Raw genomic sequence first — 13259 nt, forward strand, 5'->3', positions numbered from 1 at the left:
CAGACTGACTAATCAACTCTTCATGGATCAATAAGATGGGAGGACATAGGGCAAACCACTTCTATGAAGACTGGAGAAGTGAATATGGGGAGTCACAGCTTACTGGAGCAGACTCATAAGTGGACACTACCTAGGAACCAGTGCCAGGGTAGGAAAACTGGAACTATTATTGATGAATTGCTGGAGGGCTTAGTGTGGACAAGTCTGAAAGTTAAAAACTCCAAGGAAGTGTTATGGTGGACTCCCAAAACATTGTTAGATTGACACTAGGAACTTGATCAGATTTTCACAATAAATATTGGGGAAAAAAACCCTTCAGTCTTCCACTAGGGAGAGGAGAAAAACAATCATTTTGAAATACACCAGAGCACGATACTCTTCTTAACAAGAACTGCCTTCAGGGGAAAGTAGTTAATGAGTCTAACTGATCTAGGGGAAGGAAAATAGCCAACTCCAGCTTTTGTTAGCCATCCTGCTCCATCTAAGGGGTGGAAAAACAACTGAGAAACATATGTAAAGTTTATAGTACGCAAGAATGGGCTCACTAAAACACTGAGACCTAATCATAGGACTACAGAATGTTTCCCCTCCCTCCAGATTTCACCACTGCATTGCTGTTGTTGTTCAGTCACTAAATCATGTCCAACTCTTTGCAACCCCAAGGACTGCAGCATGCCAGGCTTCTCTGTCCTCGCCTATCTCCCCAGGTTGGTCAGATTCATGTCCATTGAGTCAGTGATGCTATCTAACCTCTCATCCTCAGCTCCCCCCCTTCTCCTTTCACTTTTAATCTTTCCCAGTATCAGGGTGTTTCCAATGAGTCAGCTCTTTGCATTAGGTGAGTAAAGTATTGGAGCTTCAACTTCAGTCCTTCCAGTGAATATCCAGGACTAATTTCCTTTAGGACTGACTAGTTTGGTCAGTGATTTTGCAGCCCAAGAAAATAAAATCTGTCACTTCTTCCACTTTTTCCCCTTCTATTTGCCATGAAGTGATGGGACCAGTTATTTCTCCAATATCTCCAGTAGCATATTGGGCACCTACTGACCTGGGCAGTTCATCTTTCAGTGTTCTATCTTTTTGCCTTTTCATACTCTTCATGGTGTTCTCAAGGCAAGAATACTGAAGTGGTTTGCCATTCCCTTCTCCAGTGGACCACATTTTGTCAGAACTCTCCACCATGACCCATCCATCTTGGGTGGCCCTACATGGCATGGCTTAGTTTTATTGAGTTAGACAAGGCTGTGGTCCATGTGATTAGATTGGTTAGTTTTCTCTGATTGTGGTTTCAGTCTTTCTGCCCTCTGATGCCCTCTCTCAGCGCCTACCATGTTACTGGGGTTTCTGTTACCTTGGACATGGAGTATCTCTTCACGGCTGCTCCAGCAAAGCACAGCCGCTGCTCCTTGCCTTGAACGTGGGGAATCTTCTCACAGCTGCCGCTACTGACCTTCGGCATGGGATGTCTCCTCTTAGCTGCTATCTGAAAAGATGCTGATGCTGGAAAAGATTGAAGGCAGGAGGAGAAGGGTACGACAGAGGATGAAGATGGTTGAATGGCATCACCAACTCAATGGATATGAGTTTGGGTAAACTCCGGGAGTTGGTGATGGACAGGGAGGCCTGGTGTGCTGCGGTCCATGGGGTGGCAAAGAGTCAGACACGACAGAGCGACTGAACTGAACTGAACTGATAGGACCAGATGCCACGATATTAGTTTTTTTCATGTTGAGTTTCAAGCCAGCTTTTTCACTCTCCTCTTTCATTCTCATCAAGAGGTTCTTTAGTTCCTCTTTGCTTTCTACCATTTGAGTGGTATCATCTGCATATCTGAGGTTGTTAATATTTCTCCTGGCAACCTTGATTCCAGCTTTTGATTCATCCAGCTCAGCATTTCACATGATGTACTCTTCATGTAAGTTAAATAAGGAATGTGACAATATACAGCCTTGTCAAACTCCTATACTAAAGGCTTATTTACAGCATCTCCTCTTGTGTTGTATGTCATGTCTAGCTCTCAAGAAAAAAATTGCAAGATATACTAAAAGAGAAAAAACAATTTGGAGAGACAGGAAAAGCATCAGAACTGGATACAACAGAGATGCTGGAATGATCACACCAAGAGTTTAAAACAATTATGATTAATATGCATATAAGTCAGCATGCAAGAACAGTACAATATAAGAACAGAAATGGAAATCCTAAGAAAGAACCAAAAAAGAAACGGTAGAGATAAAAAACCCTAACAAAAATGAAGAATGCCTTTGATGGGTTTATTAGTAGACAGGATATGGATTAGGAAAGACTCTTTGTATATAGCATATATCAACAGAATCCTTGAAAATCACAAAGCAAAAAGAACAAAGACTGGAAAAAAATATCCAAGGACTGTGGGACATCTATAAAATGTGCATAATGGGAATACCAGAACAAGAAAGAGAGAAAAGAACAAAGAAATATTTGAAATGATAAAGGCTCAGATTTTCCCCAAATTAATGTCAGATATCAAACCACAGGTCCACCAAGCCGGATAAATGTAAAAAAAAAAAAAAAAAAAAAAAAGCCCTACACCTAGATATATCAATTTTACTCTATAGAAAATCAAAAATTAAGAAATATACTAAAAGGAACCAGGGGAAAAAGTATCTGCCTAAAGATCAGAATTACATCTGACTTATAAACCATGCAAGCAATAAGAGAATGGAGTAAAATATTTAGTGTTGAAAGAAAAACAACCCACTAACTTAAAATTTTGTATCCAGTGAATTTATCGTTCAAAAGTTGAGGAGAAAAAAAGACTTTCTCAAATAAACAAAATTGAGAATCTGCTGCCTGTATACCTGCTTTTCAAGAAATTATAAAAGAAATTCTTCAGAAAGAAGGAAAATGTTGTGTCAGAAACTCAGATATGCGAAAGGAAAGAAAAGATCATTAGGAAAGGAGCCTTAAGTACTTATTACTAAGTGAAAGAAACCAAACTGAAAAGGTTACATACTGCTTGATTCCAACTATATGACATTTTAGAAAAGGTAAAACTGTAGAGATAGCTGAAAGGTCAATATTTGCCAGAGGTGGATGTGAGGGGGGGAGATGAATAGGCAGAGCTTTAAATTTTTAAGGAAAGGAAAATACTCTTTAGAATATTATAATGATCAATATACGTCATTTGTATTTATCCAAACCAATAAATGCACAACACCAAGAGTAAACCATACTGTAATCTATGGCCATTTTGTCAATGCAGGTTTATCAATTGTAACAATTGTGCCATTCTGGTTCGGAGAGCTGATAATGAAGGAGGCTATGTATGGATAGGAATAAGGAGTTTGTGAAAAACCTTGGTATTTTCTGCTCAATTTTCCTTTGAACCTAAAATCACTCCAAAAATGTAGTCTTGATAAAAAAAGGTAGTACAGAAGACCTGATGCAGAAAGATACTGTGTTGGCCAAAATGTTCATTTGGGTTTTCCCATAAGATGGTACAGAAAAACCCAAATGAACCTTTTAGCCAACTCAATATAATCCATATTGAATAGGAAAACAAAACAAAACAAAACCTCTAATACAAATACACTCAAAAACCAAAGCTATGACAGAATTAGCTGACAAGGGTCTTAAAAAATTATTTTAGATTTATATACTAATATAATAACTTACTTAAACACATATATATATAACATATAAGCTTATTTAAATATATAAATGTATAAATACAATAATTAAACATACATATATATATATATAATATATGCCAGGATTTAAAAGAAACATTAAAATATGACTACAAATGAAGATACAAATTGGAAATATTTTTAAAAATCCGTGTGGAATATCTGGAAATAAAAATTTAATATCTAAAATGAAAAAGTCATCGGTGCATTTAACAAGAGCAGACTAAACACAATAGACAAGAAGATTAGTGAAGCTGAAAACATACTAATAGGAATCATGCAAACTGAAGCACAGAGACAAAAAGTGAAAATAAACACAATCAAAAAGTATCAAGTGGCCTAACAAACATGTAATTCAGGATCCAAAATAAGAGACTGCAAGGAGAAAAAAATACTTGAGGAAATTATTCTCTGAATTTTTCCAAATTAGATGAAAACTATAACCCTAGAAATCCTAGCAAGTCAGGAACCAAAGAGGACAAAACCAGAGAGAAACACAGAGACAGAGCGTGTGTGAGCTAATATAAAGAACTGGTTCATCCTGGTGGCTCAAATGGTAAAGAGCCTGCCGGCAGTGCGGGAGACCCAGATTTGATCCCTAGGTCAGCAAGATCCCCTGGAGAAGGAAATGGCAACCCAATCCAGTATTCTTGCCTGGAGAATCCCATGGACAGAGGAGCCCGGTGGGCTGCAGTCTGAGGGGTCGCAAAGAGTCGGACACGACTGAAGTGACTTAGCACTTTATAGAAAAGCTCAAAATATATAAGCAAAACCAATAGAACTTCAAAACTTCTTTCTCAGTAATTGATAGAGTAGTAGACAGAAAGTAAGCAAAGATATAAAAGATCTACAAAACATTTTTAACCAATTTGACCATTTATAAAACACTTCACCTAACAACAACATAAAACACATTCATTTCAAGTGTACATATTAATTCACCAAGATAGAAAATATGCCAGACTACAGAGCTATTCTTTAAAAAAGTCTTAAAGGATTAAAATCATACAGAGTATTTCCTCTGGTTTGGGGGCACTAAATTAGACATCAATAACGTAAGACAGCTTATTAAACAATGTACTTCTAAAATTATCCATGAATAAAAAATAAATAAAATTACCCATGAATCAGAAAAGAAATGAAAACTGAAGTATGAGCATTGGACAAACCAAAAAGATGAGTTTTCTTCCCTTTAGGTTCTCATAATCTAACAGAGCAAATAAATAAACCATTGAAACAGAAATGGAAATTACCATAATGGAGTATTCAATAGAGACATATAAGAAGGAGACAGATGGAACAAAGGAAGTAGATATGGGTCTATCTCATTAAAACACTATCAATGTCCTGAGGTGGGCAAGATTCCCAATTGCTCACATTTAATGTATTCCTTCCTCTTGTGGCTCCCTGAGTAAAATTGTAAGATAATTAAAGTGTACATCAAAATGATTGTATATACATATCCGTGGTGAAGGGGCCTCTGGAGTTTCTTCCATCTAAAGGGCTAAAGAGATAATATCTACTTGTGACTGAGAAGGAGAGAAGAGAGCCAGTAGGTAATGGATGACTAAGAATCTAAATTTGACCTGATGAAACATATTAATCTATATGTCTATTGTTTGCTCATCCAGTATTTATTGAATAACAAATGAATTAATTAATGACTAAATAAATTTTGCTAGACCAGGTTCCAGGCACTATTCTAGACATGGTGACAAAGAGGTAAACAGTATAGACATAAGCTTTATCTTAAGGAGCTTGCAGGTAAGTGGAGAACGCAGATTATTAATAAACAAATGCTAGTGTGATGAGTTCCCACCTTGTTAAGATGACTCTGGGGAAACCATCCCTCCTTTATGAGATTCAGGGCTTATCCAACAAAAGATAACTCTGAAAGAAGGGGATTTTTGGTCCTCTATTTACTAAAGTAGAATTACAGCTATCAAACAGTTTGATTGTAATACAAAAGTTTGAATTTTGGAACCAATCTTAAATTTCAAATGTAGTTAGTTTTTACATATTTTTTAGATTTGTGCATTTTTCACAAACATTTATTTTAAATGTTTAACAGAAGACTATTTTTAGATTTATTGAGGTATAATTAACAAAAGTGTAAGATAATTAAAGTGTACATCAAAATGATTTTATATACATATACATGGTGAAGGGTCCTCCTTTCCATCAACTTAATTAACACATTTATCACCTCACATATTTATTTTTTATAAGAATTTTTAATTCTAATCTTTTAGCAAATGTCGACTACACAGTATGCTGCTGCTGCTGCTGCTGCTGCTGCGGGCTGCTGCTAAGTCGCTTCAGTTGTGTCCGACTCTGTGCGACCCCATAGACGGCAGCCCACCAGGTTCCGCCGTCCCTGGGATTCTCCAGGTAAGAATACTGGAGTAGGGTGCCATTTCCTTCTCCAATGCATGAAAGGAAAAAGTGAAAGTGAAGTTGCTCAGTCGTGTCCGACTCTTAGCGACCCCATGGACTGTAGCCTACCAGGCTCCTCCGTCCATGGGATCTTCCAGGCAAGAGTACTGGAGTGGGGTGCCATTGCCTTCTCCGCTACACACAGTATAGTATTGTCAATTATAGTCACCATGTTATACATTGGGCTTCCTTTGTGGCTCAGCTGGTAAAGAATCTGCCTGCAATGCGGGAGACCTGAATTCGATCCTTGGGTTGGGAAGATCCCCTGGAGAAGGGAAAGGCTCCAGTATTCTCTACTCCAGTATTCTGGCCTGGAGAACTCCATGGACTGTGCAGTCCATGGGGTCACAAGGAGTCGGACACGAATGAGTGACTTTCACACTTTCACACTTGTTATACATTACATCCTCAGAACTTATTCCTATTATGGCTGAGTTTACAAACTGGTCTTTTACCAAGCTCTCCCTATTTCAAATACTTTTCTAAGTTTCTATGAATTCGACTTTTTTCTTTAGATCCCTCATATAAATGACAGCATGTAGTATTTGTCTTTCTCTGGCTTATTTTACTTGGCAAAATGCCTTCAGGGCTCAGGGTCCAACATGTCACAAACAGCAGCATTTCCTTCTTTCTCATGGCTGAATAATATTCTATTGGTATGCAAGAGATACACAGACACACACATACCATATCTTCTTTACCCACTCATCTATTGATGGACAGTTAGGTTGTTTCCCTGTCTTTGCTACTGTAAATAATGTTGCAGTGAGCCTGGGAGTGCAGATATCTTTTCAAGATCCTGTTTTTATTTCCTTTGGACATATACTCAGGAAAGGGATTGCTAAGTCATATGGCAGTTCTGTTTTTAAATTTTTGAGGATATTTGATACTGTTTTCCATAATGGCTGTACCAATTTACATTTCCACCAACAGTGTACAAGGGTTCCCTCTCCTCTAGATCCTTGCCTACACTTACCTCTTGTCTTCTTGACGACAGCCCTTCTAACAGGTGTGACATGATATATCATTATGGTTTGATTTGCATTTTCCTGTTGATTAATGATGTTGAACACCTTTTCATGCACCTGTGGCCATTTGTACACCTTCCTTGAAAATGTCATTTCGTTTCTTCGCTCATTTTTTAATTTTTTTTTTTTTGCTGTTGAGTTTTGTGTGTTCTTTACATAGTTTGGATATTAACCTCTTATCAGATATATGATCTGCAACTGTTTTCTCTCCTTCTGTAGGCTGCCTTTTTATTTTCTTCATGACTTCCTTTGCTGTGCAGAAGCTGCTTACTTTGTTGCAGCCCTGTTTTTAAAATTTTTTCTCTCTTGCCTTTGCTCTTAGGGTCAAATCCAAGAAATCATTGCCAAGACTATTGTCAAGGAGCTTATTCCTTATAGTTTTCTTCCAGGATTTTTACAATTTCAGGTCTTAAATTTAAGTCTTTAACCCATTTTGAGTTGATTTTTGTGTATGTTGTATAATATGGGTACAGTTTCATTTTTTGCAAGTGACTGGGCAATTTTCCTAAAACCATTTACTGAAGAGAGTATGCTGTCCCAAGGAAAGCCCAAGAATACTGGAGTAGGTAGCCTATCCCTTCTCTAGGGGATCTTTTGAACTGGGGTCTCCTGCATTGCAGGTGGATTCTTTACCAACTGAGCTGTGAGGGAAGCCCACCATATATTCTTGGCTCATTATAAATTAATTGACCATATATGTGTGAGACTATTTCTGGGCTCTCTATTCTGTTCTATTGATCTCTGTGTCTGCTTTTATGCCAATATCATACTGCTTTCATCACAATTATTTTGTAATACAGATTGAAATCAGCAAATGTGATACCTCCAGGTTTGTTCTTTTGCCTCAAGATTGTTTTGGCTATTGGGGGTCTTTTATGGTTCCATACAAATTTTAAGATTATTTGTTCTATTTGTGTGAAAAGTGCAATTGTGGTTTTGATAAGGATTGCAGTGAATGTGTAGGTTGCTTTGTGAATATGGATATTTTAACAATATTAATTCTTGAAATCCATAAGCATAGAGTATTTTTCCATTTACTTGTTGCTTCTTCTATTTCTTTCATTTATATCTTATCATTTTCAGCATATATATCTTTAGCTTCCTTGGTTAAAGCTATTCAAAGTATTTTATTCTTTTCTATGCAATTGTAAATAGGATCACTTTCATTCCTGATAGTTTATTGTTAATGTACAAAAATACTATTGATTTTTGCATATTGATTTTTTTTTATCTTGAAACTTTACTGAATTTATTAGTTGTAACAGCTTTTTGGTTGTCTTCATTTTTTATTTATATCATGTCATCCACAAATGGAGACAATTTTACCTCTTTCTAATTTGGATGACTCTTATTTCTTTTTCTTGCCTATTGCTCTGCTCAGGACTTCTAGTACTATGTTGAATAAAAGTGGTAAGAGTGAGCATCCTTGTCTTGCTACTGATCTTACAGGAAATGCTTTCAACTTTTTATTATTATGTTGTTAGCTGTGGACCTGTCATAAATGGGCTTTATTATGTTTGAGCATATTCCCTTCCTACCTAGTTTGCCGAGTGGTCATGAATGGTTGTTGTATCTTGTCAAATGTTTTCTCTACATTGAGATGATAATATGATCCTTCATTTTGTTATGTGCTGTATCATACTGATTGATATTCAGTTATTAAACCATCTTACACCCCACTTGATCATGGTGTAACATCCTTTTAATGTGTTGTTGAATTCAGATTGCTAACATTTTGTTGAGAACTTTTGCATCTATGTTCACCAGGGATATTGGCCTGTAATTTTTTCTGTGCATTTTTTTTATTGTTAGAAAGATTCAAACCTTTCCCTGAATGTCAACCATCTCCAATTTGAAGCAGTATTCTACTTGGCTCCTGTTTTTTAACTAATTATGCAAAAGTGGGAACCATTTTCAATTGGCTCCAGAAAAGGACAGACTTGGTGCCTATCTCTTTGGGACAATTGGAAGCAAAAGGACATTTTTTCAGTCTATGATTCTGCTTTTCTATTCAGAGACCCCACAGAACAAAGGGTCTCTCTTGTCTGACAAGGTAAGAAAGCCTGTGCTGTTGAATACCTATAGATTTGTCACAGAGGTTGGCTTGTTGGCAGTAATGTAGATAATGCTATACTCCATCCTGAAATGGAGCAATAGAGGTCAAGTGGTCGTTGTTAGCTACTCAAAGTCTCAAGTTTGCGGTTATCATATTACTTGTAAAGTTGAGATAGCAAATAGGAATGGTTGAGTTACAGAGAGTTATTGAGATTATTAATAAAACACCACATCCGATGGGCAAATAGTTGGGTGGTCAATGAGCATAGCACTTAAGCTTAATATATACAATATAAGCTTAACATATCTAATATACACAATGCAAAGAAAGCAAGAATGGAAGAGCAAAAGACTGAAGGAGACTGCCCTAATAAAATGTTCTAATCCCTTGCCTAGTTCCCATACCAGAGGCAGTTTTTCAACTTACAACTTGTTAACTTGAAGATGTGGCTCAGTCACTGTGAGGAAAGACCTTGCCATACCAAAGCAAGTGTATACTATGTTAATTAACACAGGCTTTCCCCCCAGGGAAACAAACTTCAGCTATTTATTTCACTGATTAGGAAAAGGGAAGCTCTAAAAGACAGAGAATTATCACAGATCACCTATTACAGTGGGGAAATAACAAGAGTCCTGCAAATGGAATCCTGGACAAAGGTTAACTAACAATCAGTCCACTGGTTCACAGGCCCACCTGGTGGTCATTTCCCCAGCCTCTGAATGTATAAACAGGTTGACATACTTGGCAGTTAGGGTAACCCCTATCCTGGGTCCATGAGATAAGAGCTATCATAATAGAGAAACTAAGGAGAAGACTCTAGCAATGCCCATCTCACCCTATGATAACAAATCACAAACAGTATCACCTTACTTTGCGATGGAGGAGATTAGTGTCATATTAAGGATCTCATGGATGTAGGAATAGAGGACTCTGTCACATGAATCCACTATTATGGTCTCTGCTGAAAACAAAGAGATTCTGGAAAGTGACTGTAGACTGCTGCGAGCTCAGTCAAGAAGTGGCCCCAGTGCTAATGCTGTGGGACTCAGTAAACTTGACTTGGTGAATGTGTTCTTTACTATTCCAATCAGAAATTTAAAAAAAATAGCATTCACATGGAAAAGATGAAATATTTGTGTATAATTTTGCCAAGTCCATGTTAATTTGTCCATTTTCCATTACAATATAGTCTAAAGATATTTGAACCTCAAGGATATACCATGCAACATCATATCAATGACCTCATGCAGGTTGAGTGGAATGAGCAAAAGTATTCAGTACAATGGAGGCCTTGGGAAAACAAAAGTACTCCAAAAGATGGGAAATAAAACTTAACAAAGATTCAGAATTTTGCCACTTTAGTGGAGTACTTTAGGGATCCAGTGGTCAGGGCATACTAGGCCATGCACTTCAATTAAAAGACAAATTCCCGAATCTTGTACCTGCTACCATAAAGAAAGAAGCAAAAACACTTGGCAGAAATTTTCAGGTTCCAAAGGCATCACACTACACACCTTGGAATAATGTTCTGGTCATACACCAAATGACAGGAAAGGCTCCAGCCTAACCATGATGACTACTAAGTACTCGTGTGTCTAGAACTGCCATTAGTCATTGGATGTGAGCAGCCCTGGGAAAAGTTTGACCTTGAAGAAGGCAGAACTCTGCAGCTGAGTTGACCCCCAAAGGAGCTGACAGCTGAATTCTGTCTGCTGGTAGTACCCCAGCAGCTGGGGCAACAAATCCTTTCTTGAAGGGAGATCTGGGCAGCACATCTCCATGTCATCATACAGTGTATATAATGATGGTTAAGAGCTGGGCAAAATAGATAAACTTAATGTTGAAATCTGGCTCCTTAACTTTCTAAATGCCTTAGCTCAGGAAATTTACTTGAACTCTCTAAGGCTCAGTTTTATCATCTATAAGGTGAAGATAATAACAGCACTTTGATTGTGAGACATATTGTTACACATAAACGAGGTAGTATATGCTAAGAACTTAACATAGTGCTCAAAATTGCCACCTATCATTCTTATCATTAATTATTTGTAAACTGAGATTAAGCAGTTAAAATCAGGCATGTGTCAGGTATAATCATGATTAATTATGCCGCGATTTCTCCTTTTTCTTCTAATTTCTTTCTAAACAATGTTTCAAAGTCTCCATATGGTTTTCTCTGATGAATGTTTGGCATTGAGGAGAAAGGTAATATCTGCAGAGGATTAAGAAGGGAAAATTCTTTGTTGTGTTTGCTTACTGCATCAGTAGCCCTAGCAACTCAGCTACAGGTTGGCTCTGTAGACACTGCTGTTCAACTTAGATTTATGCTGCACAGGTTGCAGACATGCATTAGAACGAATTCCCCAGGCTTCTTGCTATCCTAACACTCTTCTGAGACACCTAAATATTCTGATCAAAGATTTCCACTTGCTGGAGAAGTGAAGCATAGTTTGACCAAATCTAATTTTGTGTGGATATGGGTATGTTTTCATTTCCCCTTCCATAAAGAAAAAAAAGAAAGAAAGAAAAAAAGGGGGGGAGAAGCATATGTTATTTCTTTGCTGCCATTTGAAACAGCCAAGTTGAGAGCCAATTTATTCAGCCTAATTCATTCCAGATTTCTCAAGGAATAAACAGTGTTCTTGAGAATTCTCAGATGTATGGCCAGTAGAGATCCAGTTGCCTGGGAGAGCTAATGTCTAAATGCAGGTACCCCTTAATCAGGGTGCAAGGCCTTGGTCGGGGGGTAGTGAACTTGGAACACTCTCTGGGATGCCCCCAAGGCCCCAGAGCTGTGTGATGTGACAATTGCTTTGCATAGCTAAGCACAGACTTAGGACAGCCCATTAGGATCCCTGGAAGCAATATTAGTTTCATTGTTCAAAACGCAAATCAAATCTGCAGAGAGAGAAGAGATTTCTTAGAGAGGGAAAAACAAAGGAGCTTTGCTTATACCCTTTTCATGAGTCCTAAATAGACCCCCAAAGAGCCCACCTTTTCTATAAAGCCTTCCTAGGCCTATAAAGTTAGAGGATTCCTACTGGGGCTGTTTCAAACCACATTTCTCAGATGAGGAAATTTAGATTTGCTATTCTCCAAACACTCCTCTTACTGAGAACATCTAATTCTTACTGAAGAAAAGTATATCCTTTGGAGGCAGGTGTTGCAGGATCAAATTTGGTTTCATTTTTACTTTGTAAATTTAGGCAAGTTAGCTCCCTAATCTGGCTTCCTCATCTGAAAAATGAAGACAATTTCAACATTTCAGATAACACATGTGTGTGAAACAGTACAAATATTATTGTAATTTTTGTTGCTTCATCACTGTGAGTTTGGTTTCCTCCAGTACATCATAAGCTCCTTGGAGTACCAAGCACTACAGTGAGAGGGACAGTCTATGTGATGTTTGTGCTCAGATCCATTCCTTACCTTTTGATTTGTATCACTGGGGATGACTCCTGAATCTCTTGAATTTCCCACTGGGTTGGGCCCTGGAAGGCACATGTTGGAGATAAGAGGCCGAGGAGAAAACAGAATCCAGATTATCCACCCTCCTCTCTCTGACTTCCACAGTGTCTCTGGCCCTGGCTATGTTTCCTCTCTGGCCACTAGATGATTCTGTCTGCGTCCATCTCTACCCTGTGCTAGGCTTCTTAGTCCTCAATATAGACTACTTCCAGATTGAACCCTGACTCATATATTGAGTATGGAGTAGATACTAAATAAATAATTGCTGTATATTTTTTAAAAGACTTTAAAGAGTCCTGGTTAATATAGTATATTGGAACTCAATAGATCCTGTGCTATGCTCAGTCGCACAGAGTTGTTTTTGACTCTTTGCAACCCTATGGACTGTAGCCCACCAGGCTCTTCTGTCCATGGGATTCTCCAGGCAAGAATACTGAAGTGGGTTGCCATGCCCTCCTTCAGGAGATCTTCTTGACTCAGGGATCGAACCTGTGTCTCTTGCGTCTCCTGCATTGGCAGGCGGGTTCTTTACCACTACTGCCACCTGGGAAGCCCCCAGTAGATCCTAAATATGTGCAGAGTTCCAACATAACCATTTTA

General features: G+C 38.0%; 1 protein-coding gene across 1 annotated transcript in view; it reads right to left on the minus strand.

Moving 5' to 3' along the window:
• LOC145504381 (uncharacterized) overlaps positions 1 to 13259 on the minus strand; it is a 234473-nt gene that overhangs the window by 69979 nt on the left and 151235 nt on the right. Inside the window, exon 5 of the mRNA XM_081484995.1 lies at positions 12621 to 12682. Within this exon, the coding sequence (XP_081341121.1) occupies positions 12621 to 12682 (62 nt within the window). The remainder of the gene's footprint in view (positions 1 to 12620; positions 12683 to 13259) is intronic.

This window comes from Giraffa tippelskirchi, chromosome 5, assembly GCF_054371585.1.
Source record: "Giraffa tippelskirchi isolate mGirTip1 chromosome 5, T2T-mGirTip1v1.2.pri, whole genome shotgun sequence".
NCBI classification, from domain to species: Eukaryota; Metazoa; Chordata; class Mammalia; order Artiodactyla; family Giraffidae; genus Giraffa; species Giraffa tippelskirchi.